This window comes from Rhinolophus sinicus, linkage group LG02 (assembly GCF_036562045.2).
Source record: "Rhinolophus sinicus isolate RSC01 linkage group LG02, ASM3656204v1, whole genome shotgun sequence".
Classification (NCBI taxonomy): domain Eukaryota; kingdom Metazoa; phylum Chordata; class Mammalia; order Chiroptera; family Rhinolophidae; genus Rhinolophus; species Rhinolophus sinicus.
Window position 1 is genome coordinate 145,413,797 of NC_133752.1, and position 27,991 is coordinate 145,441,787.

Sequence of the window (27,991 nt, forward strand, 5' to 3'; positions counted from 1 at the left end):
GAGATTCCGCCGGGTTGCGTAGCAGCCGTGGGCGGGGCAAAGGACTGTCTCACACGGCGACTAGTGGTCCGAACCTTCCTCCTTCTCCTTCCCTTACCCTTCCCCTCCCAGGAAAGGCTGGGACACGGCACCCGGGCTGTCCCGTGGCCGCTGCGGCCTCAGCTCCAGCCGGGCTGGGGTACAGAGTCCAGACCGCTGCCAAGGCGGTGCGTACTGCGCCTGCGCGGGTTCCCACCTAAAAGTGGGTGTGGGAAGGGAGGGGGCGAAGTCCCAGGGGGATTGGGGCGGGGGTTCGAGATATTGGAGGTCAGGATTAAGGGATAGGAGTAAAGATGAAAAATGGAGGAAGGGAGCAGCAATAGGGAGGCGTTGGAAGGTGAGAAGGGGTCACTGGAGGGTGGGTTGTTGGGGAGGTTCATTGGAGTAGGGGAGCCTTAAGTGCGGGAGGGGGCCTGGGTTGGCTGGAGGACAGAGAGGAGGGGACCTGGGGGAATAACGTGGTGTTTAAATGGGCAATGATTGATGGGCCGGGAGGAGAAGGGAACATTCTGGGGGCCAGCCTGGGCAAGGGCGGTGGAACCTGAACCCCCGCCCTCGAAGCGCCATAGCTTGGCTCGTCTCCCATGCCTTGTCTTTGGCAGCCTTGTCTTGCTCCTCCGTTCCTTTCCCCTCTCCCCCTCCCACCCCTCCATGAAGGAATCTCACATTCCTTACATCCCTGCCCTGGGTTTGCAGCCAAGCCCTCTTCGCAGGCTTCACACACCGGAAAGCCTTTGGCAACGTAGGACGCACGGGAAATTGAGGAATGGGAGGAGAGGGGGCTGAAGGAGGAGGAATGAGGGTGTTTTGCCTGAGGGACTGACATCGTCCCCATTCAGAAACTGACTTCGTTCCACCTAATGGAAATGTGCTGTTAATGAGACCACTGAACCACTGTTCTTGGGGACTGGGCTGTGCTAGTGGTAGCGAATCCCTTCCTATACAGGTGGTTTTAGAGTCTGACAATAGGGCAAGAAGCTGATAGTGTTTTTGGCGGATAGTTTTCCCCCATAGAGGAACGGGGTAGACAGACTAGTGTTAGGGAATCTGAGTGATGCAATAATGTTACTACCCTGTGTGTCCAGCTAACTTTGTGGCTGGACCTGGTTCCCAGTAATTGAAAAGAAGGAACAAGCTTCTTTCAAGCATTTCCTTCTGGCCCTCAGTACAGTATTCAGTGTGCTTTCACATTTATTATGTCATTTGATTTTTCGGGACAATATATAAGGTAGGTAAGGCAGGTATCATTTTCCCTATTTGACAGGTGAAGAAATGGAAAACTACAGAAGGATTACATGGCTTGCTAAAAGTCATACAGTTGGCAAAGCTGGGACCAGAACCCAAGTCTCCTGACTCCTGGTCCTCCTCTCAGTTGAAAAATACTGTTTTATTCTGGCCAAGGGAGCATCGAAGTAGGATTGATTTTTCCCAGTATGGGCAACTATTTGCTTTCTGAGTCTGGAACTTGTCACTAGAAGAAGACTGAGCAGAGCCAACAGCACTGGTTCCTGGAAGCATTTATTGAGGTACAGGGGGCATATACCAGGCTGTTGGGAAATACAGTGTTGTGAAAATGGAAGAAGCATTATACCTTTCCCTGTATTCTGAATGGGGGAGAAACATATCAATTTACCCCCGCCCCCCAACCACAGGGAAGAGTGTCAGGCATTGCACTTTGCTCTCTGATTAGTGTATAAATAGCACACTAAGCATGTGGCTGATGAGCATAGTAAACTAATGAGTATGTGTACCAGACTCAGAAGATGAAATGGTCCCTGTTTTATGTATACAAATCATCATCCAATTCCTTCCTAGCACAGCCCTTAATCTAGCAATAGACATGTGTTGGTGAGGAAAGGAGTTTGAATGGTTGCCGTTCTCCTGCATAGTGTTGAATAGATGTCTCAGCACTGTTCATCTGAAGGCTTATCTCCCTCTACATGGTTCCATCCTTTTAGTAATGAGAGTCTAGTCAGCCTAATCATTACTGCTACCTCTCGTCTTCCCAGTTGTCCAGCCTGGAGTAATTTCCCAATTCACTGCCTTTTCATTTTTTTAAAAAACCCTGATCCCTCTTGAATATCTTCTCCTTATGAAATAGTATTTTCCAATTGGAGGATAAGGACCAGAATTCTTTTTACATGGATTAATGTGAAAGCACTTTGGAAACATGAAAGCATCATACTGTGCAGGTGAAGTACCGTGGATATAGGCATCTTATAGCCACAGATTTAGAATCATCGATATTGCTGGTAGTTGTGTGTACAGAGTAAAAGAATCTTTGTCTACTTCAAACAGCTCCCCTTGTCTACCTTTCTTCTTGTCCCTTTCTCTCCCCCTCTCAGCTCTGTTTGAGTCTCCTAGACTATGCGTGTGATTCCTTAGCCACACGATCTCATTCCTTACATGGGAGTCCTGTGTGTCTAGCACAGAAACCTGTAGACCTTAATGGAGTTGTCTCATCTTCCCCAACCAACCGCCAGATCCAAGTCTGTCCAGTCTCACTGCCAAGTGGAAGTAGCTCCCCTGACTCACCTTTTTCTTCCTTGTTCCTATTAATAGAGTGCTGATTGTGACATCACATCCATCCCCTTGGCGATGGAGTTTGTCACTAGGAAGGAAGACTCAGTTGAAGAATAGCCAACAAGATGGGTTACTGGGAGCATCTCCTGAGTGGCACTGAGTGGAGGCATCAGGGGGTTGGAGCCTTGTGAACAGGGAACCTGCCCCCCAACACTTGGAAGGTAAAGAGCCTTGACTCAGAATCCCCATTCCAGGCTTCAACCCTCTTCTCTGCCAATCTGGGTTCCTTCTGCTGTTGAAAACTTGATTCTTAAAATACTTTGCTGCAAAAAGCTTTCCATGATTAACCCACATCAGTCTGTTCTTTGCATATTTATGTCTTACATTAGCTATTAACTTTTACTTGTTGGTAAATTGCTTAGTAAATTTTATGTCTTTTTATGTATTTGATATGCTGTATATTCACTCCTTGGGCTCAAGCCTCGCCTACACTTTAGTTGGAGGACAAGGATTGTGTTTTCTGTTTCTTTTACACATCTCTCCTGGTAGGGGGCTGTGTATATAGGGTGAAGATGAGATTTGGGACAATCGCACAAATAGTCCTTGGTGCTGCTGACCAAGTAGGAGGTCCTTGCTGGCTTTTGAAGCCTGGTAGCCTCATTTTAGGTGTTAGATAAATTCTTGAAGAACTGTGTGCCCTCTGGATTCTTTTGTAAAGTGGATCCATTAAAATGTACTAAAGAAGCCTAACTTTAAAATCCCCTGTAGTAAATCCAGTATGGATCACAGCATTCTGGAATTGGACAGAACCTCAGAGGCAGTGTAGCCCTTCCCCTCATCTCACAGGTGAGGAAACTGAGTTCCTAAGAACTCAATTCTCTAAGAGGGGGTGTGACTTCACTCTAAGGATTCTACTGCTTAAATAAAAAAGACTACTTTGGGGCGGTTGGGTGGTTCAGTTGGTTAGAGCGCGAGCTCTGGGCAACGGGGCTGCCGGTTTGATTCCCACATGGGCCAGTGAGCTGCACCCTCTGCAACTAGAATGAAGTCAATGAGCTGCCTCTCAGCTCCCGGGTGTCCAGATGGCTCAGTTGGTTGGGGCATGGGCTCTCAACCACAAGGTTGCCAGTTCGACTCCCACAAGGGATGGTGGGCTGAGCCCCTGCAATTAACAACAGCAACTGGACCTGGAGCTGAGCTGCGCCCTCCTCAACTAAGATTGAAAGGACAACAACTTGACTTGGAAAATGTCCCGGAAGTACACACTGTTCCCCAATAAAGTCCTGTTTCCCTTCTCCAATAAAATCTTTTAAAAAAAGACTACTTCCTTTCACTTAAAAAAATCAAGAGAGTTACCCAAAGAGAGCAAAGTCAGTTAGTGGTAAAGCCAGGACACCTTTTACAACATAATCACTCCCTAATATACCTATTTTTGTTTTATATGCTGAATATTAGAATCGTGGAACTTGTAGAATACCTTAGAACTTATGCAGTCCAGGATGTCTCATTTCATGTGGAGTAAAGGAACTGAGGCCCAGAGAAGTTAAGTAACTTGCTCAAGGTCACACATTTGGTCAGTAATAGAGGCAGAACTAGCACTCAGTTTTCTGGATTCTTGACTCAGTTTTCTTTTTTTCCAGACCTATTCCTTCATTGTGAGACAGGGAGATAAGGAAGAAATGTTTTAGGGACACTTGTGAGACACTTCCCCAGCTAATTTAGTCAGTAGGTTGAGGTTCTAGGAGTCACCTGTTTCCTTACACTGGGGCAGGTTACAGGGCCTTCTCCCTGTGTGACTGGTGACTTGTAGTAATTGGGGCTGGAGACTCCTCAGCCCTTTGCACATCTGTTGTATTCTGGGCAGAGAGGAGAATTAGAAGGGAGCACAGATATCTGGTTTTACCCTTATGCATTTACCAAGAATTGGTGACAGCATGACCAATTCCCCTAAAAATACAAATTATGGGTTGGAGTGGCTTCTCTAATGTTTATCTTCGAGTGAGAGTTTGGATGTATGTGTGAATGTGCATGGTTTGCACACCTGTACATGGGTTCAAGAAACCCCGAATAAGTAGGGATAAATGTTAGGGTCCTTTTAGAAACAATCTGTTTCAAATTCCTCGTGCTCTCTAGGTGTGGACCAGAGAAAACAACTGCAACAGTAAGTTAAAAAGGTATAGGAAGGGGTCATTTTTATAATAATGCTGACCAGGAATAGAGAGAGAGACCCCAGTTAACAGAGAGGAAGGAAAGTAACATAATTACCTGGTTTGGTTGTGACCTGCAGAATAGCAGACGGGGAATGATGCACTTTTCAGTTTGGGTTCAGGATGTTCACGTCGGGAAGGCTGGCAGGACGCCTGTATGCCTGAAGGAACAACTCAGCGCTACTTTCGTTCAACTCCCCAACTTGCGTGAAACCTTCCAAGGCCTTTTCCTATTCTCTAACTCAAGGAGAATATCTAGGAAACTGTGCTTCCAGTGGCTGTGGTCACTGGCTGTGACTCTTGAGGTTTCTGTGGTTTCAGTTTTATTAAGGCTTCTGCCCCCAGGGCAGTGAGCAGTGAGTTCCTGTGAGGCATCCCCTTGGAATGATATCCTGTCCCTGTGACAGCCCCACAGCAGTGTTGAGAGTCCCAGAGAGTAGTAGTAGTAGTCAAGGAGTCTAGCCTGTGAGCTTGACTATCTGCCTGGTGACAGAGCAAGGAGCTGGCTTCCAAGGTTGTACAGAGGCATGTCAGCATTTGTTTCCCATAGGTGCCAAACAGGGAATACCCCCATCAGACGAAATCTAAATTTCCCCTTAATTTTTGAGGCCGCACCCCTGAATGGATGCATTTATAGGAGGATAGATAAAACAGGAGACTCTCTAAGCAGATAAGATTAGTGGTGGAGGTGGTGGTGGTGGTGGGGTCAGTTTAGAAAGAACAACGCCCAGCATCTCTGCAGTTTTGTAAACCCTGACTTTATGGTGGGAACCTTGCAGTTTATAACCCTGCCTGGTGGCTTCCCACATCCTCTGGCCATCTCTGCACTAACTGAGGCAAGTACTCTGCTGTTTATTTTGGGGATGTGGGATCTCCTGAGACCCCATTAAGATAAGTTTTCAGAATCTGTATTCCTCCTTATGACAATATTGTTAGCATTGATTTAAAATGAAAGTGCTGTGAAGCATAGTACAAACTCTAGGCCAGTTTTCTACATTGCCCCCTAGCAGCAGGGAAAAAATGGTAATGTTATTTTAATTTTTGCCCCTTGCTCTAAGGATAACTGATATTTTTTTTTTTTTAAAGAGAGGGGAGAGGGGGGAGAGTGAGAGGCAGAGAGAGAAGGAGAAGGAAAGAGAGAGAGGGAGGGAGGGAGCGGGAGAGAGAAGGAGAAGGAGGAAGGGAAGGGGGGAGAGAGAGAGAGAGCGCGATATTTTTAAAAAATTCAATCTTGCGGAAATAATATAACCTAGATCAAAAGTATAATCTCATCAACTCGATTTTTAAAAATATGTATGTACACTACATATATTACTTTTCATTTTTTAAATTGTTTTATAAAAATGGGACCATAGGATACATAATGTTTTTGTAACTTGCATTTTTCAGTTTGAAAGGCATTTCGGCACAGTGGTTAAAAAGCTTGGGCTCTGAAGCCAGTCTGCCTGGGTTTGAATCTGGCTGAACCACTTGTTAGCTGTATGATATTGGACAAGTTTTTTAACCTTTGTGCATCTGTTACTCATCTGTAAAATACGGATAATGACAGTCCCTATCTCATAGAGTAACTCATAGAGTTTTTGTGAGAATTAGATGAGTTAATATACAAGAAATGTTTAGAATAGTGCTTAGCATATAGTAATGCTCAATAAATGTTGACTTCATTATTATTTAATTGTATAAGTAAAATGTGATCATTGTTTAAAAAAGTAGGAAAAAACCAATAAAGCAAAACTGAGTGAAATTAAAAATATTAAAAGTCTGTACTTAGAGACAGCTTCTTGAATACAGAGGGTGTCAAAAAATACATATGCATGTTTTTTTTAATTTTATTGGGGAATATTGGGGAACAGTGTGTTTCTCCAGGGCTCATCAGCTCCAAGTCATTGTCCTTCAATCTAGTTGTGGAGGGCGCAGCTCAGCTCCAAGCCTAGTCGCTGTTTCCAATCTTTAGTTGCAGGGGGCGCAGCCCACCATCCCATGCGGGAATTGAACCGGCAACCTTGTTGTTCAGAGCGCGCGCTCTAACCAACTGAGCCACGTGGAGGCCCCTGTATATGCATTTTAAGACAGGAAAAAACTGTATTAAAATTGTAATACAGGGCCGGCCTGGTGGCTCAGGTGGTTGGAGCTCCATGCTCCTAACACCAAGGTCACTGATTTGATTCCCACATGGGCCAGTGAGCTGCACACTCTATAGCTAAGATTGTGAACAACAGCTCTCCCTAGAGCCGGGCTGCCATGAGCAGCTGGAGGTCGGGGTGAGCTGCAGCGGGCTGCCATGTGCTGCCATGTGCCACCATGGGCTACCGTGTGCTGCCATGAATGGCCGGTGGCCCGCTTGAGTGGCTGGCAGCCACTGTGAGTGGCCGGCAGCCAGTGTGAGTTGCCAGCAGCCATCGTGAGCGGCCGGCAGCTGGTGAGAGCTGCCATGAGCTAGGAGTGGCCGACCGACGACTGGCGATCAACTGCCTCAGCCGGGAGGAGCTCAAGGCTCATAACACCAGCATGGGCCAGGGAGCTGTATCCTACACAACTAGATTGACAAACAATGTCTTGAACCGGAGTGTGGGGGGCGGGGGGGAGACGGGAAAAGGGGGGGAAATTGTAATACAATGAATGACACTAGCATTCATTTGATTAACGCCATCTTTTGAGCGAACGTCATACTACACAGTGCTACCATAATTCAATTCAACTTCAAAAAATAATACATAGATAACGTCTCTTGAAATATGTACATTTTTTTGGCACATTTTTGGTATATATCTTTCTAGATGCTTTCCAATATAAATGTGTACAAACATAAATATAAATATACATATACTTTTTAACAAAAATTGCACTATAACATATGTAACATGCATAGATATATTATTTTACTTATATAAATAATAAATACCTTTAAGTAATTTAAGTCAATTATTAATAAGAAATATATCTAAGTCCTATTAATGCTATATGTTATCCCATTTTATGGATGTAAAGAATTTTACTGAAAAAAAAAAGAATTTTACTGAATATTTGTGGTACTTCTGATTTCATTTTTGCTATTATATTATAAATAATACTTAGATAAATAATCTAGTATATTGTTTTTATACCCTTGTGTAATTATTTCTTAAGGCTAAGTTCCTGGAAGTGTGAGTGCTAGGTTAAAGGGTATATAGTTTTGGGGGACAGTACCTATTTTTTTTGTTGCGATTCAATTTGATCAACTTTTTCTTGCAAGAGTACATTTTTTTCCAGACCTTACTACAATATATGATGTTATATGTGTCATATATACTATATGACATATATGACATGTATAGTATATGACACATTAAGTGAATATTTTGGACGTGTTCATTGTTTTAACTTTAATACTTTCACAATTTAGAATAATTACAGATTTCTTTATCTTTTTTAAAGATTTTTATTAAAATATAGCCAACACACAATATTATATTAGTTTCAGGTATACACAGTAGTAGCTCAACATTTATATACCTAAAGAAATGATCACCATAAGTCCAGCAACCATGTGACATCGTACCACACTATCACTGTATTATTGACTATATTCCCTATTCTGTACATTACATCTCATGGCTTATTGTTTTATACCTGGAAATTTGGACCACTTATTCCCCTTCACCTTTTTCTCCCCGGTTTTAATTTTTCAATTACAGTTGACATTCAGTATTATTTTATATTAATTTCAGGTGTACAGCGTAGTGGTTAGACATTTATATAATTTAAGAAGTGATCCCCTTGACTAGTCTAGTACCCACCTAGCACTATACATAGTTATTACCATATTATTGACTATAGTCCCTGTGCTTTACTTTACATCCCACTGACTATTGGGATGTAAAGTAAAGCACAGGGACTATAGTCTATTTTGTAACTACCAATTTGTAATTCTTAATCCCTTCACCTTTCTCACCCACTCCCCTAACCCCCCTCCCATCTGGCAGCTGATTTATTTCTTTATTTGAATAGTGAAGACACACACGGAAAATCTTTTTAAAAGGCACAAAAGGATAAATAAGGAAATTAAAATTTTCCTCCTATCTCTGTTCCTTAGTTATCCCTCCTCAGCAGCAACCACTATTGGCAGTTTCCTCTGGATCCTTCTGGAGAGTTCCATGCATACGTAAGCACAGACACTACATAGTGATTTTGTGCTCCTTGTGGCATACTTTACATATACTATTCTGTATCTTAGTTTTTTTCTCATAACAGTCTATCTTCGCAGTCTTTTCATAGCTGGTACATTTTAAAGGCAGCAATGATTTTTTTTTCCTGTGACTAATTTTCCAGCTATTGTAGAGAAACCAAATTACAATTTGTTTATTTAATTGAGGAAGGTTTTATAAAGTCAACAGTTCAATAGATGAATTACAGGTATTTGGGGATATTTTTGCTCTCATGTAGAAGCTATCTCAGATATCCTCTTCTTGACTTTTTCTCTTTCTCCTTCCCCTTTGTCCCAGCCCTGTGTGTTTTTCTGGACTATGAGAGTGGCAGTGGCTATCAACTAGAACAGCACTAACCAGTCTTAGGTTGCGTTAGTTGAAGTAGAGAAGAAAAGGGGTAATCGTCTCATTCTGTCCATGTTGGTCAGTCCACATGTGGAGCTCTGGGTACCCTGTTTTAGAGGGACATAGGCATTCTGGAATGAGAGAAGTGAGGCTGGGCTAGATATTTCTCATCTGTGCTCTTGCTGCACCCTACCTTGACCTTTCCCAGGAGTGTCTCAGCACAGGGTAACTCACAGTTGGTTACTGTTGAGAGGATTCCTACCCTGGGATATTAAACCCGATGGTCTCTTATGGTCCATTCTAACTGTTAAGCAAAAATAAGACTGTCTTCACCAGGTCAATGGGAAAAACTGGGTATGATCAAATTTTCATCTTTTATTCCTGTACTTCAAAAGTTAAAGCATTCCTGTATTTTTTATCCTCAAGTAATTTCTAAATTAAAAAATATAATTTTTTTCCTATTTCTTGAGTTATGATTTTTTAAAAATGTGTACTCATTAAAATATTTGGTAATTAAAAATAGCAGGAAAAAACATTATCCTTAGCCTACACCCAAATAAACCACTGTTAACATTTTGATATTTCCTTCTGGTCTCTTTTTATGTATGGATTACTTATAAATACACATGTTTTTAAACAGATCTGTAAACAGGTCTGTATTCAATTTAGTGTCCTACTTTTTCAATCTACACGTATTGTATCATGTTATTGCATATTTCCTGTAAACATCATTTAAAAGACATATTCATCAAATGGGCTTATATTACCATAATCACCTAACTGTACCTTTACTGTTAATTTAAATTAATAACTGATTATCTGATTTTTAAAACTTTCTTGGTGTGATTTTTAAAAACCTATCTGGACTTCTTTTTGCACCATTCTTCCTTCCTTCCTGCTTTAGAGGTGTCCCTCTTCCTGTTTAACATAATTCCAGATCACCTCCCTACCTACTGCTACCTCGGTGACCAGATGCTCTCCTGTCTTTATCTTTCCCTCTTCACTAGTGCTTTCCTCTCAGTACATAAACATGCTCAAGCCTTTCTCATCAAAAAGAAAAACACCCCCAACACAGCCCACTTCCTCAACCTTCTTTCTTTCTCTAGCTAGTTCTTTCCCTTCCTTTGAAATCGAGCTTTTGACGAGTTATCTTTAGTTCCTGTCTCTGTTTCACCTCCTGTTCACTTCGAACCACTGCTCTCTTACTTTCACTTCCAATAGCTAGGCCAAAGTGGTTGACAGTGACAATTTCAGAGGGATTGTTACTAAGCCCACGGCCCTGAACTTTAAAGGCCCTAGAGATGGAGAAACAAGTATATAGAACAATGGTGATGGAGGTCATGGTAACTGTAGTAATGTCACAGGGTGTCATTGTTCCTATATAAAATGAGTAAAGAAAGATAAGTGGTTCCAAAGGGAGTCTTGTGATTTCTTAGATCCATTAGCTTGTGTATTAATCAGGATTTTTATCAGTTGAGACAGACAAAAACCCAGCTCAGACCACCCTAAACATAATAGAGAATTTATTGGCTCATGTAACATATGTTCAAAAGCTGATTGTGGCTTTAGCCATGACTGAATCCAGGACCTCAGATGATCTCATTTGAATTCGATCTCTCAGCCCGCTTTCTTCATTATTGGCTTCATTTTATAAGCAGGCTGTCCTCCTTAATGGCAGAAATGGTCACCAGCCACTGTGGGTTGTACATCCTACCAGCTATGCAACCCAGGGGAAAAAGCTCCTCTTGAGAGCTCCCGTAGAAGTCCCAGGTATCACTCTCATTGTCCTGGGTTGGGTCACATGTCCACTAGGAGCCAGGGTATGGTTTCCAAAGGAAAACAGAGGAAAATAAGATGTAAGGTAGGCAAAATAGTAGATGTCCACTATATCCTGGTTGCCCAGAAGCTCCTAGTTAAAGGAACATTTAAATATATCAAACATTTTATTGATTTGTAGGGAACTGTGCTTGGTGCTACGCTGGATGCAGAACATGAGTTTCTGTTCTTAAGGAATTTTTAATCAAGTAGTAGAAATTAGATGTATACATAAATAATGGTTATTATCATGTATTGAGTACTTATTGTGTGTCAGCAGGCACTTTGCTAAATGTTTTATATGCATTATCTCTTTGAGGACGACTCTATGAAAATCACTTTTATTATTATTTGTACCCATTTTATCTATTTATATTAAAAAAAAGAACTACTTAGGCTTAGGAAGTTTACATAGCCTGCCCAAGGTCACACAGCTAGTGCGTAGTAGAACTGGGGAGAATCCAGCCAGTTTTGACTTAATCCAGTGCTGTACTTTAGCTTGCACTTGACCTATCAAAGCCTCTTTACATCCCACCGCTCCCCGACCTTTTTACATTGGACAGCTTGATTCTAAATTCCCTAGAACAACTTGATCGACTCAGCTCATCTTTTCCAACGACATCACAGCTGACCGCTGGTCTGTGCACTGGCTATCCTTGAATCACGTGCCCATCTTTGATCCAATTAGCCCACCAGTTGGCCGCCCACACAGGAGGTTCAGTCACCCGTCAGTGACTTCTTCTTTGGGTTTGACCCCTAGGAGCCCAAAGAAGGGGCATGGCAGCCCCACTGTTCTTTGAGTCCTTGCTCTCCTGAACCTCCCTCCTTCTTCATCCCCATTGCCACTACCTAAGTTCCGATTCTCAGCATCTCTCTCCGGCCTACATGCTCTTCCTGTCTCCAGTCTCATCCTTATTGACAGAGTGATTCTAAAAGGGACCTTTTATCCAATCATTCCTTTTAAATCTTTCAGTGGCTTCCGATAGCCTTCAGGATAAAAAGTCCAAACTCCTTATACAAGACTTCTCAGGGCCTGACCCTTGCTTGCCTCTCCAGCCTTGTATCTAGACACTTCCTACCTTGCACCCTACAGGTCAGCCTTTTTCTAAACCACTTAGAGTTCCTGGAAGCCGTCATATGCTTTCCTACTTATGGGCCTTTGTGCTGTTTCATGTGCGTAAAACCCAGTGCCCGTCCTGCCCACGTCTTCAACACCTAGCTAACTCTTGCTTGTCTTGTTGGTGACAATTAATCCTAGAAAACTGTCAAAATCACGCTCTCCCTTCAGCCTGGGGTAGGTATCTATATCTCTTGCCCTCATAATGCCCTATGCTTACTCTGTCAAAGCATTTATCACGTCATATTTTAAATGTATGCTTATGTAATGTCTTCTTCCATTAGAATTAAGTTTCTTGAGTCAGCTTTTTGCCCCCAAATGACTGGCACATAGTAGGCTCTCAATAAATAATTGTTAGACAGATGAATAGATCTTGGCAATGAGTTTGAGTTGGCACATGTTTGTAGGCTTCTTCTGAACTGGCCTCTTTTCCTCTGTTACTCCTTCCAGGATCTGGGTTTCAGTGATGAGACATGGGGTATGATGTAACCCGTTTCCAGGGGGATGTTGACGAAGATCTTATCTGTCCTATTTGCAGTGGAGTCTTGGAGGAGCCAGTCCAGGTGAGTCGGTCTGATGGCAGGTTTGGTGGGGCAGTAGGTGGTAGTGGCGATAGAAAATATTCAGATAATGGGATCAAGGGGAAGTCACTGTGTCCTGGCTCCCCCTGCCCACATACACACCCTATAGAGGTTTGGTGCAAAAGAGCGGTGGCGACTACAGGAGGAATAGGGCCTTCCTGAGTCTGTCTAGAGGTGGATGCCACAGAAGTCCACTGCTTCAGGTTTTCTTCGGAGGTTGCTCTGAGATTTTTCTGCTGTAAAATGGTCATCTGTCTGTTTCTGTCTTTTGACAGTAGCTTGGGAACTTCCTTTCCTCTGCAGGGGCTCTGACTAGGTTTTGCTTTCCTACCCATGATTGAACTTCTGGACTCTCCTGCTAAGTTCTCTCTGTGTTTTGATGATGTAGTGTTTTGGGTAATCAACCAGTCTCCCTATGGGCCTCTCTTCTGCCTGCCTACCTACTGTCCAACAAGTAGGAAGTGGGAACTGTATGTACTGACCTATTTTCTTCCTGGGATTTATTGGAAAAACCAATTTTTGACGCAGCTGTGTACTCTGCATTTGATATGAAGCTGCCACCTTCAGTAGGTCATTTCTCTGTCAGCCTTGCCAGACCAGAGTCAGTTGTATGTTCCTGTGGCAAGTAGGAGGAGAAGCTCATGACTAACAGGCAAGTATAATGAGTGAGATGAATTCTTAACAGTTATATTCCTAGGACATCATCCTGCGTGATCCTTATTGCCCGCACTCTGTGAATATCATCCTTCAGCTAACTAGAGAGAATCCCATTTTCCAAATCAGGACACTAGTCAATGAAGTCTCATGGCCCTTCCCACTCACTGCTTATACAATTGACTACATCCTAACTCCTCTTGATCCTTTGAGTTTATTCTCACTTTCCAGTTTTTAACCATCCAAAGGAGCATAGATGCCTGAGCTGAATGAAAGTCAGCCTGTATTCCAATAGCAGCTAGCCCTGGACCTCTCCCGTCTAGGCCTTTCCAGCCTGCTGCCATTAGAAGCAGATTGGCTGGGTGTGGAGCAAGCTATGCTGGTAGTGTCAAGAGGTCATGGGGTGTGTCAGTTCCCTCTCCACCCTGGCAGGGCCTTATCTGTTTTCTGGCACTATCATCTGAGGCGAGTGACATGTGGAGAGGTCAGTGGCAGTTGGCGATTGTCTGTTAGAAGCCACCCCTCCCCCCACCTCCAGGGTTTACTTTCTGAGGAATACACCTCAAGATGCCAGGTTACCAGGCGCGTTTCCATGGGTAGAAGGCCTCTGCTCGGGATGCTGATTCCCTACATCATATTTATTTTTTGAATAGGTAATAAATTCATATAGTTCAGAAATCAACAGTATAAAAGATATACAGTGAGAACTCGTCCATCCTTGTCCTAATCCACCTAAGCCCCCCATAGAGAATCCCATTACTTTATTTGGTATCCTCCAGTATGTAGAGGGGCAGGTACGAGAAAGTATGAATACATATTATATATGTTTACCTACCTTTCTTACATGAAAGGTAGTACATTCTGTCTACATCTGCAGGGGTGGCAGGTTTAGATAGAATGGTCACAAAAGAGGTGACAGTTGACCTGAGATCTGAATGATAAGGGACCATTCATGCTAAGATTTAGAGGAAGAGCGTTTCAGGCAAAGAGAAGCAGCAGAAGCAAAAGTCCTGAAGCAGGAATTAGCTGGCTGTGGACAAGGAACAGAAAGAAGCCAAAAGGGCCTAAGCACAGTGCTGGGAGCGTGATGTGAGGTGAGGAGAGCGCAGAGGCACAGGGCCAGATCAAGCAGAATGTCCTGAGGACGTGTTTCGGTTTATTTTAAGTATAATGGGAAGCCATTGTAAAGTTTTAAGCAGGGGAGTGATCTGATCTGATCGGTATTTTTAAATGATCACTTTGGCTGCTGACTGTAGAATGGATTCTAAAGGGGCAAGATAGAAGTAGGGAGACCAGTTAGAAGGCATATTTAGTAATACAGGTGAAAGATGATCGCTTGAACTGGATTAGTGGCCGTAGAGATGGGGAAAAGTAGACAAATTTAATATTTTTTTGGAGATAGGGTTTGTAAGACTTTGGAAAGAATCAAATGTCTTTGAGTGAAAACTAAAAATCTACTGATAGTTGGATTAATGATATTGAAAATGACTTCCTACAGAGCCGTCTATGTTTTAGTCTTTGGCTTTAAGAGCATCTTGAGGGCGTATTTTTTTTTATTGTCCAACCTAGCAAAGTGATGGGGATACAGTAGGCACTCCATTCGTTTGTCAACATGTTCCGAGTGCCTACTGTGTTTATCCCTTGCCAGAGGCCAGACCGTGTCTCCACAGAGGCCAGGGAATCCTCTCACTTTGAAGGATTAACTTTGGAGGTTATCTGAGTTATCAAGGAAGTAGGCTGAAATATGATCTTTATGAAACTGAAAAGAATGTGATTCTATGAAAAACCAGCCCTGTTTTGGGGGGTAGGCTTGGCCTTTGGGACACAGGGCAAAGCAGCCCTCATAAGAACTTGGGCTCACACAGAGAGAACTCTTAACCTTTTACCAGGAGTTCTGGGCTTTTTTGTTTTGCTTTCTTACATTGACCTTTTGCCAGTAAATCTCTGTCCCCCCCACCCCCGCCTTGTCCTTTAAGACCCATTTCTAATTCTGTCCTCTCCATAAATACCTGCCCTGATTGACTCTCACCTTCCTCTGGATTTCTTTGGTAATTATGGTGTATGCAATCCAGTTGGCAGATGATAAGGGACTGCCTTCTGTCATCTCTCCTATTGTCCTGCAACATTATATCTTATTGTTATATAACTTTTTACTTGTTTGTTTTGTGTCACAATCCATTTGGAATCTTGAGCACAGGACACATCTGAAACCTGTCCCCCACAATACCTTACCCAAAGTATAGTGCAGCTATACTTTGCCGTGACCCGGGGACCTCTGGTCCTGGAAGCTGCTCCAAGATTTGATTGGCTTTCAGTTATCACATCCAGGCTCTTAGCTCCAGCTAATTCTCTTGTGCCCTTTTGCCCTGCTCGCCCTCTAGGCACCGCATTGCGAGCATGCTTTCTGCAACGCCTGCATCACCCAGTGGTTCTCTCAGCAGCAGACGTGTCCGGTGGACCGTAGTGTTGTGACGGTCGCCCACCTGCGCCCAGTACCTCGGATCATGCGGAACATGTTGTCAAAGCTGCAGATTGCCTGCGACAACGCTGTATTTGGCTGCAGTGCTATTGTCCGGCTTGACAACCTCATGTCTCACCTCAGTGACTGTGAGCACAACCCAAAACGGCCTGTGACCTGTGAACAGGGCTGCGGGTAAGATCCTTACCTTCTTCTGCCCCACAAGGCTAAGGGCCGCTCCGTTTGTATCCCTGTCTCTGGTCCCCTGCTCACGGGCTGAGCAAGTCTCCTGTGCATGTAGGCAGGGAGTGTCCTTGGCCTTCCTGGCTTCCTGCCCCAGGATCTCAGATTCATGCTGCTTTTCCAACTCTGATCTTTTTTGCTCTTGCTTTAATATAAGAAGGGAGACAGCAATTCAGCAATCTGCGTGATAACACTAAGGACTGATTTACTTTATTCTTCCCTTTCGGTCCAGTATTACTTTGTCTTTGTCAGATTGACTGCTCTAATTTCCAGCCCTATCATATTTCCTCTTGCCCTATTTTTTTCTTTCTTTGGGGTGTGAAATATTTGATTCAATGCTGATAGCTAGCGCTGTGAATCTAGGGCTTCTCAGAGGAATGAGTGCACAGGCAGAATCTGTAGGAGAAAAGGAGAGCCATGTGGTAGATAAAACACTGTCTTATAGAGGGAAAGAAGCACAGAGAAAGTAGATAGCAAAGGGGTGAGGGGGGAGCTGGGGAGGAGGAAGTAAAGAGAATAAATAAGAGGGAGGCCTGAAGTTAGAGATTAATTAATATTAGAAATTGGGGGTAGGAGAAAGCCCTCTCAGCAAGTTTCTGCCTTTGTCCACATGTCCCATTGAATGCTTCTGTTCTCTTTTCCTACCCGGGGCGGCAGCCTGGAGATGCCCAAAGATGAGCTGCCAAACCACAACTGCATTAAGCACCTGCGCTCAGTGGTACAGCAGCAGCAGACACGCATCGCAGAGCTGGAGAAGACCTCAGCTGAACACAAACACCAGCTGGCAGAGCAGGTAGGGCCCAAAGAACGTGGGGAAAAACATGTCCCTAATGTACAAATGAACTGCCTTCCTGTGGGTGATAAGCACCATACAGATCTGTGCCTATGCACCTAGCTGAGTGGATATTCTGCCTGTGGCCTAGTAGGGAATCAGATTGGAGCTCTTCTCCCTTCCCTTTATCTCTTCAATGTCATTCATTCACTGAACATTTACCAAATTGCCTCTCTGTGACAGCAGTTTACTAAGCACTGCAGATACAGCTATGAATGAAACAATCATATCTCTGCCTTCATGAAGCTTACAGGCTGGTTATTCCTCTGATGTCTCAATTGCCCTCATTCTCAGATAACTTTTGTCTGTCATCTGCCATCTGCCTTAACCATCACCCCTGGTTCTCTTTCCCTCCAATAGAAGCGAGACATCCAGCTGCTGAAGGCATATATGCGTGCAATCCGCAGTGTCAACCCCAACCTTCAAAACCTGGAGGAGACAATTGAATACAATGAGATCCTAGAGTGAGTGTCACTCAGGGTATGGAGTTACTCCATGTCCTGGCACTGAACCCCAAAAGGAGGAGGGGCAGGGGAGTGGCAAAAGGAGGGTATTAAAAGGGCCGGGCTGGGGCCACCACTTTTCAGGTGTTGGGATGAAGGACAGTGGCAGAGGAGAAGATAATCTTCAGCCCCAGTATAGGATCTCTTATTCTTTGGGGTGGATGGAAGAGAAAGCTTACCTAAGGATGCAATTTCTCCAGAATTAGGTGAGTACCCATATATACAAAGCCCTGTATTAAAGGCTGTGAGTGCTGGGAGGGCCAAAAAGAAGATGTCATCCCTATCTTCAGGTAGCTTACAATCCAGAGAAGAGAATGTGCAAATCCAGGAAAGTGAACTAAAAATGTAGCAAGATGCAGTGAAGTAAACAAGTGAAGTCTAAGATCCCTTTCACCCTTTCACTTCTGGAGCACTATACATCTCATAGACTAAACTGTTAAGGGTGAAGCAATATATACAATACAAACAGTGGTGCCTGGCACACAGTATAGAGGAATAATTGCTTCATTCAATAAATATTCATTGAGCATTTAGTATGTGCCAGTCACTGTGTGTGCTAAGTATTGGGATTTTTAAGAAAAATAACAGGGACCCTACACTTGTGAGGTTTAATCTGGTGAGTAACGTGGTGACTTAGATGGGACCAACTACAGAAAGATTAGCAGTTTCTGAACCAATGATGGAAGGAGAGAGGGGAGGGGGAGGAGAGGATAGGTTAAGCTAAGTGCCGAGTGGGGGGTTGTTCCTATTAGGGAAAGAAACCATGCAGAGAAAGGGGATGAGCTGGAATGACCACCTCCAATCCCCTCCACACAGGTGGGTGAATTCCCTGCAGCCAGCAAGAGTGACCCGCTGGGGAGGGATGATCTCCACCCCAGATGCTGTACTCCAGGCTGTAATCAAGCGCTCCCTGGTGGAGAGTGGCTGTCCTGCCTCTATTGTCAACGAGCTGATCGAAAATGCCCACGAGAGGAGCTGGCCTCAGGGTCTGGCCACACTAGAGACAAGACAGATGAACCGGCGGTACTATGAGAACTACGTGGCCAAGCGTATCCCCGGCAAGCAGGCTGTTGTTGTGATGGCCTGTGAGAACCAGCATATGGGGGATGATATGGTGCAGGAGCCGGGGCTCGTCATGATATTCGCACATGGCGTGGAAGAGATATAGTCTCTCGGCAGGCTGTCAGGAAGAGATGGAAATCGGAAAGTCTCATCATTCCAGTAGCTGGGCCCTGAGTCTTCCCCACTGTCCTTAACCCTGTGGCTTACACGTGAGCCACACATCTCCCTGCTTTTCTGGCACTGAAGGGCCCTGAGGCACTTTGCTCAGCCTTTCAGGTGGGAACCTACATTCCTTCTTTTTGCCTAATTTCTTCCCCTAAGATGTCTGTAAATTTTCCTTCTGGTTGGGAAAGTCCCCACCTCTATATCTGTTTTCCTGCCAAGGATTCCTGGTTCCAGGTATTTTCAGAAAGCACAAAGATAATCATTTTCTGTAAGGATCAGGGTGGAGTGAGGAATCTCTAGTCGTTCCCCTCCTCCAAAACCAGGGAATCTGAGCAGGCCTATTGACTAAACATCATTTAGAGGACAGCTCTGGGGAGCAGACATCCTGAAGAAATGGTAAGGGTGGAACCAAAACCCTAGAAATAAACAATAGGGCCAGTAACTGGCCATCACCGATGGCCCTGAGGGGAAGACTGGACCTCTGAGCCAAGCAGGACCTTGTTTAGCCCACCTTAAAGGCCTGGGCTCCCACTGGGTCTGCAGGCGTGCAAGTTGGGATGCCGAAAATGTCCAAGTGAGCTCTTCTTTCCTACACTTTCTCGTAATTAAGGAATGACAGGAGTGGGGGAAGGCGGTTAGTCTGTTGGGGTGAACATGCTCAGCAAGAAGCAGCTCACTAGTTTTTGCTGAAGTCACGCAGGCACTGCTTCTGTGGCACAGGCCTAGTAGTTCCAGAGACCCCTCTCCAGCCCTGTGATTGTAACACATTATTTTGATAATTTCCTTTGGCCATTGTTACTTGTTTATATTTCACTCCCTCCTACTTTTTTTTTTTTTAAAGAATGGCCTGGTTATGGCTACCCCACTTTTCCAGCCCAGCCACACATTGTTGGCAATTTAATTTATTTACTTTTTTTTTTTTTTAAAGAAAGGAAAAAGAAAAAAAATTAACAAAACTTGAAACTTTTCTTTTGCTGTTCCTATGGTGGGGATTCTGGATAGGGTGGGACTGGGATGGGGGCTATTTTATATTTTTCCTTTGCAGCACAACCTTTGGCTTTAATAGAGGAAGGGCCGAGGGAGTCCTTGGCTGACCTGATAAGGTATGCCCCAACCGTCCTTAACCCCACTGAGATGAGGCGCTTCCTCTGTTCTAGTGATGGATGTGACAGTCCAGCACCGATGCTGTGCCCTCTGGCGAACTTTGCTCCTGGCCCTTCCAGGGTCTCATTGTAAAATTCTGGATTTCGAGTATTAATTTTGAAGAAATCCCTCGCCCCATTTCCTTGGAGATGTATAGCTGGATTCTATCTTCACCAGACAAGGTGGAATAGAAATTGTGTCTTTGTCTGTGAGTATAGGCTGTGCTCTGTCTCCCCCAGGCCCCCTAAGGGCTTCAGCTCCATTTCAGGCTACCTGGGGTGTTCCTTGACCCCTAAGGTGACTGGCAGAGTAACAGAAGGGGAGGGATAGTGGGTGTGATTATTTTAATATGCAGGTGGGAGTGGGGTTGAAGAGAGATGGCCATATAACAGCCCCAAACTCTCTTTTTGGAGTTTTATTCCAGGCCAGCTTGCTATAGGTCTGGGTAGTTGGGTCATGGCTCCCCTGGGATTGGAGTAGAGGGATACAGCTTGAAAGGAGTAAGGAACAGTCATATGTTCTAGCTCCAGGACATTGTGCTCAGGAATTTGAAAACGCTGCTATACTTAGTCTGGTTACTACATTTCTTCCACTCCCCACTGCCCCTGCCTGCCTTACCAAGGCCCATACCCCCTGTCATCACCCTCAGATGGAGCCAGGAAGCTCAGTTCCGGCTTCCCCACCCTTTGCACTAGTGTCTCTGCAGGTTGCTGGTTGTGTTACATGTGCTGTTCCATGGTGTTGACTGCACTAATAATAAACCTTTCACTCAGTTCTCTAAATTCTTAATTCAGTATCACTCCCCTTCTTCTGAAGGTTTCTCCTCTGCTTTGGCCTTTTTCTCACCTTAATTCCCCTTACTTTTTCCTTGCTTCGTAACCTACCCTAGTCTTAGAACTAACCTCTGTTTTAGGAGGATGCCTGCCTGGGAGTAGTAGTCACCTCACATCTTCTTTGTCCTGTGTGCCCTCCTAAGTCCTTCCCTCCTGCCTCCTGTTCTATGGCAGCCAACACTTTCCAGTGATAGGAACTGTGTTCTGCCTTTGCCCCAGATTCCACATCTTGCCTACGTGCTCCTGGGTTCTGGGACACTTGCCACAGAAGATGTACATGCGCCTTTCTCCCTTGTCCCATCTTTGCTTTGGAATCTGGGATGCCACTGCAGGCAGGGAAGCCTCTACCCTCCAATGCCTCCTAACCAACAAAGTAAATGTGAGGAAGGAAACCTGGAATGGCTACCTGCTATGGTCAGATCTTGATAAACCCTTATTTGCTGCCAACTTCTCCCTGTCTTGAGAAAAAGAACGTACTCTTTTCCCCTAAAACTATATTTTAAATTTGTTGAGCATTTATCATGCACCTAATGTAAATCTAATAGTACTCTAGATACTCTAGCGGGGTTAAAAAAGGGGGCATAAGAGCATCTATGCCAACTGCGCCTACTACTTCCATACACACAAGGTCTGACTGTAAAATAACGATGAGCACATCACAATATGCAGCATAAGAGGCAATATATTTACTCTAGTGATACCAGTAGTGTTTCCTGCCCCCTTCACCCCCCAAATTTCCTTCAAAATTACTTTCAGAACCTGCTGCTCATTCTTTTGAATGTCATGAATGGTACCAAATCTTCCTTTTAGGGTAGATTTGGTTTTTGGAAACAATATTCATTGAATATTCTGCAAGGAACTCACTAGGGTGGGGATAGGGGAGTTCATGTAGCAAAATGGCACCTAACTTCAAAGACTTACTCCCTAATGGAGATGAGTATATGAAGACATAATAAATATGGCAAGTGGATTTACAAGCAATATGTAAAGAGGGGAAAAATAAAGCCACCGATTCTGATGTGCACCAGGAAAGACGTTTTTAGGAGTAGTGGTATTTATTCTAGGTCAGAGGTTGGCAACCTACAGCTTGCATCGTGCTGTCTACTTTTGTAAAAAAGTTGTATTGGAACACAGCTAAGTACGTGTTGTCTGGCTGCTTTTAGATTACAACAGCAGAGATGAGTAACTGACACAGAACTATGGCCCACAAAACCTAAAGTATTTGCTACTTTGTCCTTTATAGAAAGTTTGCCAACCCATTCCAGGGTCAGGAGAAATGGGCAGGAAAAGGAAGAGGGTGGGTTTTAATTTCTTACTTCAGTGTATAGATTTGAAAAATCAAAACATCTTATACATTGCCCAAATTAGCACTTAAAATTAATAATATATCCTTAATCTAACACAAACCTATATTCTCACTTCCCCAATTGTCCCAAGAAAAGTACTTTCAGAGCTAATTTGTTGAACCCTGGATCCAATCCAGGAACCATGCATTGTACACCAGGTTATGTGTCTTAACTCTTTCTCTTTTAATCCAGATTCCTGGAACAACCTTTCTTTGTAACACTAATTTATTGAAGAGATTGGGCCAGTAGTCCTGGAGAGTGGTCTTTTGGATTTGACTGACTGCTTTCTCATGGTGTCCTTTAATTTGTTCCTCTAGTCCCTATTTTTACTAGATATTAGATGTAGAGTCTGAGAGATTCCAGTTTAACAGTTCTGGGGACAGAAGACATCATCGGAGAGATGTTTTTTATGTTGTGTAACACCAGGAGATAGGCCCAGTTGTCCCACCATTAGCTTGGTCATTGTGCATTTATAGAGTTTTTTTAAAGCTGGCTAGGTGACGAATACATGCCCTGAGAGAAGGGGCAGCTGGTTGGTGGTAAAGCTCCAGTTGGTTGCTGCTGTATACGAACAGGGGCCCAACATTGCCAAATCTTATTTTCACGAATCTTTGAACATCCTATTTATGCTAAATCACACAACTTTTAAATGTTGTTTCAATTACAAAAAGAAATCTAAGGTCCACCAGTTTGCAACTTCTGTTTTAGGCTAAGATCACAGCATGAATAAAAACAAGTGGAGATGAAGGCTGTGTTCATGAATAAAAAGACTAGTGGGATCTGGAGCACACTTTTTTGAAGGAAGTAATGGAAGATAAAGCTAGAAATAATTTGGGGCCAATTCTTAGAAGAGCTTGAATACATGGCAGGGAATTTGGACTTTAATTTTCTAGGTAAGTTTTTGAGAAGAGGAGTGACTTCCAACTCATAATTCTAGTGGCAGTGGGAAGACAGTGAAAAGTGGTGACAACATTAGTAAGCTTTGCAGTAATTCATGCAAGAGAGGATTAGAGCTTGAAATAGAACAGGAAAGAGAACAAGAGACATCCAGGGAGAAAAACAGGCCTTAGTAACTGAATAGATTCACTCAGCCCACATTTATAGCTTACCTGTCATGTACCAGAAATGGCACTAGGCATTTGAGATACACAAATAATTGAGAAACAAATCTTTAAAGGAATTTGCAGTTTAGTAGGTGCACTTGAACAAATAATGGGGAATACAAAACAGTATGTTACTAATAGAGAAGGACTAAGTACAATGGGACGAGGAGGAAAGGGGTCACCTACCTACCTGGTGGGACATAGGAGGGAAGGCTTCTCAGGAATCACTGGAGCTTTCTGAACAAGATACTGGCTGCGAGGAAAGGGGATAACAGCTAAATTAAGCATTTACTGTGAGTCAGACACCATTCTAAGTATTAAATAGTCTTCCCAACTTTACAAAAAGGCACTATTATCATCTCCATTTTCTATGTGGAGTAACAAAGGACAAAATACAGCAAAGAACTGGGATTTGAACCCAGAAAGTCATTCCAGAGCCTGAGCTCCTAACCACTGCACTCAACAAGGGGCACTAACCAAAGATGAGTCACAGATAAAGACAGGTTTCTAGTCTGTGAATGAGAAGACCATGTCATTAGCCTAAATAGGGAGGAAGGATGAGCAGGTTTCAGGGGTGAAGGAACTCATTTGGGGAACACTGGATTGGAAGTACTTCCATAAAGAGGTGCTTAGCCAATAATTGGAAATGTGGGTCTGGAGCTGAAGAGCAAGAGTTAGAGTTAAAGATGTGGATTTAGGAGTTACCTGCCCAGAGGTGATCAAGAAATTCTAGGAATTAATATAAACATTAAAGGAAAGAACAGGAAGAAGCCTAAGGATCAGACCTGGGGGAATTCCAGGAGTAATCTAGAACAAAATCTGGAAAATAGATAAATGATAAAGTTGGCTAATGCATCAGCTTTTTAAAAAAGTAATTTTGAAGTAATGAATCATTTAAATGGGGCTCATAAACTAGCTGTGAAGGAGTTCCAAAAATGTTTTGTACAATGACAGCATTCCTGAAACAAGTGTCAGTTGAGATATTTTAGCTCAAGTCCTCTAATGATTTGCTTTACTAGATAAACTACAGAGATCCAAGCCTCTTAACATTTGGAACAAGTCAACAATTTGGGATTATATTAAATTCTTGTGTGTTAGTTTCTCCCCCATTAGCCTTTTAGTTGCATAAAAGCAATTCTGATTAAGATCTGAGAATTTGTAGCTTTGATCAGGTTAGGGTGGGATTACCTAGTCTTTGGTTATGAGGTAGATAGAAGAAGCTTCATGAAAGAAGGAATTAAGCTATCACCTGATTAGATTGGGGTGTCTTACTGAGAAGAATTAAGGATTTTAAAAAAAGGTGATTTAGGCAGGGTATATTGATAATTGGAGCATGTATTTAATCAGATGGGGCGCTGAAGTTCCTGGACATGGGAATAATATGAAGAAAGCAGTGTTTTTAGAGATTTAAGTTGGCAAAACTGGGGCACTTAGAAGGCCACTGGAGAAAAAAACGTCAGATATTTCTTAAGGTTAGAAACTAGATGGAATTAAGAATAGTAGCATAAATGGAAAAGATTGAGAATGCGATTCTGGGAAAGGAAGAAGTTTTGTTTGTGTTTTAGGTGACATTAGGTCAGCTATGCAGACATAGACAGTTGGAGATAGAGGACCATGGTTTGGCTGGGAGGCCATGCCTGGAACAGTCGCTTGGGATTTTTTCCTTGGGAAGAGGGAAAAGAATGAAGTTTTAGTAGAATTCCACAGGAGGAGGGAGAAAGCAAATGAGATGGAGAAGGTGTTCTAAGAGAAAAACAATGAGTACAGTGTCTCTGAAATCCATTAAGAAATCAATGGTTTCAAACAGCAAAGGTTTCTACCATGGGGTATTAAGATAGTATGGAGCTGGAGGCAGAGGGTATACATTTTATTCAAGAAAGGAGATAGAAAAGGTTTGGAAGTGTCAAGTGAAAGTGTAGTTTTGTTTGTTCTGAAATAAGGATTGATTCAGTGGAGTAGAATTTGAATGTGTTATGGAAGGTTTATTTATGGAAGGTTCCCTAGGAGGTTGAAATGAGTGGGATTGCAAGCCTAGACAGAGAAGGTTATTTAAGGGCAGACAGATGAGCAAGGCCAAATACTGAATCAGAAACTGAAGAATACCAGTGGGTAGAACGTAATAAATATGTAAGAATGGTGAGAGAGAGAGGTGGGCCTGATGGTGCAACACAAAGAAAGAGACAGGATTTGTCGGGATGGAAGGGGAAGGATGAAAGAATCGGGGAGTTGGGGAGGGCTGTGGATATAGTGAAAATTGGAAATTATCTACTGTTCATGAAAGTTCAACGCCGTGGCCTCTAGTCCTCTAAAATTACAAGGGAAGCATTTGAGAGCAAAAGATAGTATCTCCCAAATACCAAACAACCTCTGTCTTTCTCCTTCTCAGTTCAGATCCTCCATTTTGTAAACTGTGGAGCCTTCTTCCCTTCACAACATAGTTGTCGGTTGCCCTCTGCTGGTCCTTGTTGGTCTTGGCTCTCCAGATATTTAAATCTGAGAGCATGTGCAAAATTGGATGGTAGAAAGCTGAGCACTGAGCTAGTAAGATTCTATTACAGTACATATTTGATCACATCTATATGTAAGACCTAGTACAGGACATACAAACAAAATACACAGTCCTAATTCCCAAGAAGCTTAGAGTGCAGTCTGAGTGAAGATTAAAACAAGTACATATACTGTAAAAACATCTATTTACTCAACAAAATTCTTTTTTTATTGAGGTTATATGTGCCAAGAATTTACATCTACAGGGGAAGAAAGACTTCACATAATAAGATTAGGGCGTAGGATGTGGTGAGTGACAGGTGGTTAGAGAAGGCTTCCCAGAAGAACCAACATTTAAGTGGAGACTGAGTAGAAGGTGAGGATGAGCAAAATTATTGCAGGCAGAGAACAGCATGAACAAATACTATACTAGGAATTAAAAGAATGCCATGGGTGGAATGTAGAGAATATGGAAGAGCGGTGAGAGAAAAGAGACCAGGTCATGAGACAGCAAAAGCAGCTATGGAAAAGTTTAAGGTCTCAGGCCACAGTGTGCATGCTTTAGTGCAGCTTTGCACATATTAACTTCTGTAGTCCTCACAATGACCCCTATTTTCCACATAAAGGCTCCAGCAAGTGGTCCAGTCTGCACTCACTCCTGAGAAAGTGGACAGACTTGAACATACTTAAGAGGTAGAATATAATTTGTTTTTATTTTAACTTCTGCAGCGGCGTGTCAAAGGAGATGACTTGCATGCGATCTAGTGGACGGTGGTGGTAGCCTGATAGGTTCCCGCTGGAGTAACCAGGAGCCTGGAAGAGAAGGGGTACAAGGATGTGCAGATGGGAAGTGATCACACTGTGGACTGGAGGGGGGGCAGGAGACAGTGGTGAGGGTGATCTTGGAAAGAACAGCGTGAGCAATGGTATGAAGGCGGGAAACTCCAAAGTATAAATGTTTAGAAAGCGCTATGAATTACCCTTGAACCCCCTGTCCTTTGGGGATTCTTTTTGGAGGAGATGCTGCTGTACAAAAAAATGAAATACAAAAAGAACATCCTCCACAAGTGTCCTAGATATCCCCACAATCAGAAATTGTGGGTAGGAAGAACCAGGGGAAGTGAGTACAGCAGCGTGACAGGTTAGAGAAGGGATTAATTCCCTAGCTTGGTTAACTACCTGACACATAATGAGCACTCAATAAAAAGTGATAATTATCTTCCCACACTAGCTCCAGCTCGATCTGCAGTGTTGGTTCCAGTAGGTTACTCTCCCTAGCTCTGTACCTGAGGTGCATCTCCTCGAGGAAATCCAAATGAGAGAATGCCCTGTTTCTTGGGTCTTCATTTGTAATCAGACCTACAAGACGTGACTTCTGGTCATGAAATCCAGAGGTGCCCTTTTTTCCTGGAAACTCCAGTTTTGACTTTTACAGCACAACAGGCATTTACATTCCCAAACAAAACTTAACCCTTCTTCTTCAACCAAATCCTTTGCTATTCCCTCCCAAAAGCATGAAACAATGTATGCCAAAGCTACAATTCTGAAATTACCTTACATCCTAGCAGCCCATAAGGTTGTGCATAATTAAGCTTCCGTGATCACCCTCATCCCCCCCCCCCCAAATCCAAAGGTGAGATATCTTGAGATCTTCTGGCTTCTCTTTCCCAGACAGAAAGGAAAGTGCACGAAAGGCACGTGCGAAAACCAGGGATTCCCTTCACGCTTCCTGAGGTGGGCGCGCGGGGAGGCCCCGGAAAAAGCTAACGTCACGAACAGGATTCGAACCTGTGCGGGGAAACCCCATTGGATTTCGAGTCCAACGCCTTAACCACTCGGCCACCGTGACTTCCAAAACCACTCTTCTCACACTTACAGCAGGAGTCGGCATTGCGGGGAAGCCGAGCCTCATCCACATACCCACATCCACAGACCAATACACACATAACATCCTGTGACACCCCCACCGCCACCCCCGCTCCTTACCTCTCTCTACGCCACTCAAAGGAAAAGAGACGGGTCTCGAGGAGTGCAAAGCTATTTAGGAGGTGATGGCGAGACCGGCAGAGGAAGCACTTGGAGGGGAGGGGCTGGGCCCCGAGGGTGGCGGCTAGGGACTCCTCGAGTTAAGGAGTGAAAAGGAGTGCCGGGACAAGGCATTAAAGGTGAGGAAAACTTAGGGTTTAAACCGGGAACTCCTGGAGTTGGAAGAAAGGACGAGGACGAAACATCTTGGGGAAAGGGGATTCCTTGGGATTAGGAGGTCCGTGGGGTTAGGAATGTGCAAGGTGAGGACCACTTGGAGTTGGGGGTGCCTCAGGCGATGGGCATCCCATTAGGATAGGATAGAG

At 43.7% G+C, this 27,991-nt stretch overlaps 1 protein-coding gene, 1 long non-coding RNA gene and 1 other non-coding gene across 6 annotated transcripts; 1 reads left to right on the forward strand and 2 right to left on the reverse strand.

Moving 5' to 3' along the window:
• RNF41 (ring finger protein 41) lies at positions 1-20,653 on the forward strand. Of its 4 annotated transcripts, XM_019742288.2 has the most exons (8): positions 41-206; positions 2,602-2,783; positions 8,842-8,910; positions 12,681-12,793; positions 15,847-16,118; positions 16,824-16,959; positions 17,359-17,462; positions 18,318-20,653. In XM_019742288.2, the coding sequence occupies exons 4-8, from the start codon at positions 12,704-12,706 to the stop codon at positions 18,667-18,669; spliced, it is 954 nt and encodes a 317-aa protein (XP_019597847.1). In that variant the 5' UTR covers positions 41-206; positions 2,602-2,783; positions 8,842-8,910; positions 12,681-12,703; the 3' UTR covers positions 18,670-20,653. The 4 variants fall into 4 exon arrangements, with proteins under 4 accessions (XP_019597848.1, XP_019597844.1, XP_019597847.1 ...); XM_019742285.2 differs by lacking the exon at positions 8,842-8,910 and having other exon boundaries at positions 39-206; XM_019742286.2 differs by lacking the exons at positions 41-206; positions 8,842-8,910 and adding an exon at positions 265-376.
• Positions 16,177-27,766, reverse strand: LOC109452948 (uncharacterized). The gene is made up of 3 exons (XR_002138213.2): positions 27,627-27,766; positions 23,344-23,406; positions 16,177-16,311 (listed from the first exon to the last, which is right to left on the reverse strand). It is a non-coding gene; the product is annotated as an uncharacterized LOC109452948 (long non-coding RNA).
• Positions 27,408-27,489, reverse strand: TRNAS-CGA (transfer RNA serine (anticodon CGA)). Its single transcript has one exon. It is a non-coding gene; the product is annotated as a tRNA-Ser (tRNA).
• Positions 27,767-27,991: the final 225 nt, after the last annotated feature.

Bases quoted from the DNA above. Each gene is read 5' to 3' on its own strand.
- RNF41 (XM_019742289.2), top strand. From the start codon at position 12,704: ATGGGGTATGATGTAACCCGTTTCCAGGGGGATGTTGACGAAGATCTT. The intron at 16,960-17,358 runs GTAGGGCCCAAA...TCCCTCCAATAG, and splicing joins AACACCAGCTGGCAGAGCAG to AAGCGAGACATCCAGCTGCT. The intron at 17,463-18,317 runs GTGAGTGTCACT...CCCTCCACACAG, and splicing joins GAATACAATGAGATCCTAGA to GTGGGTGAATTCCCTGCAGC.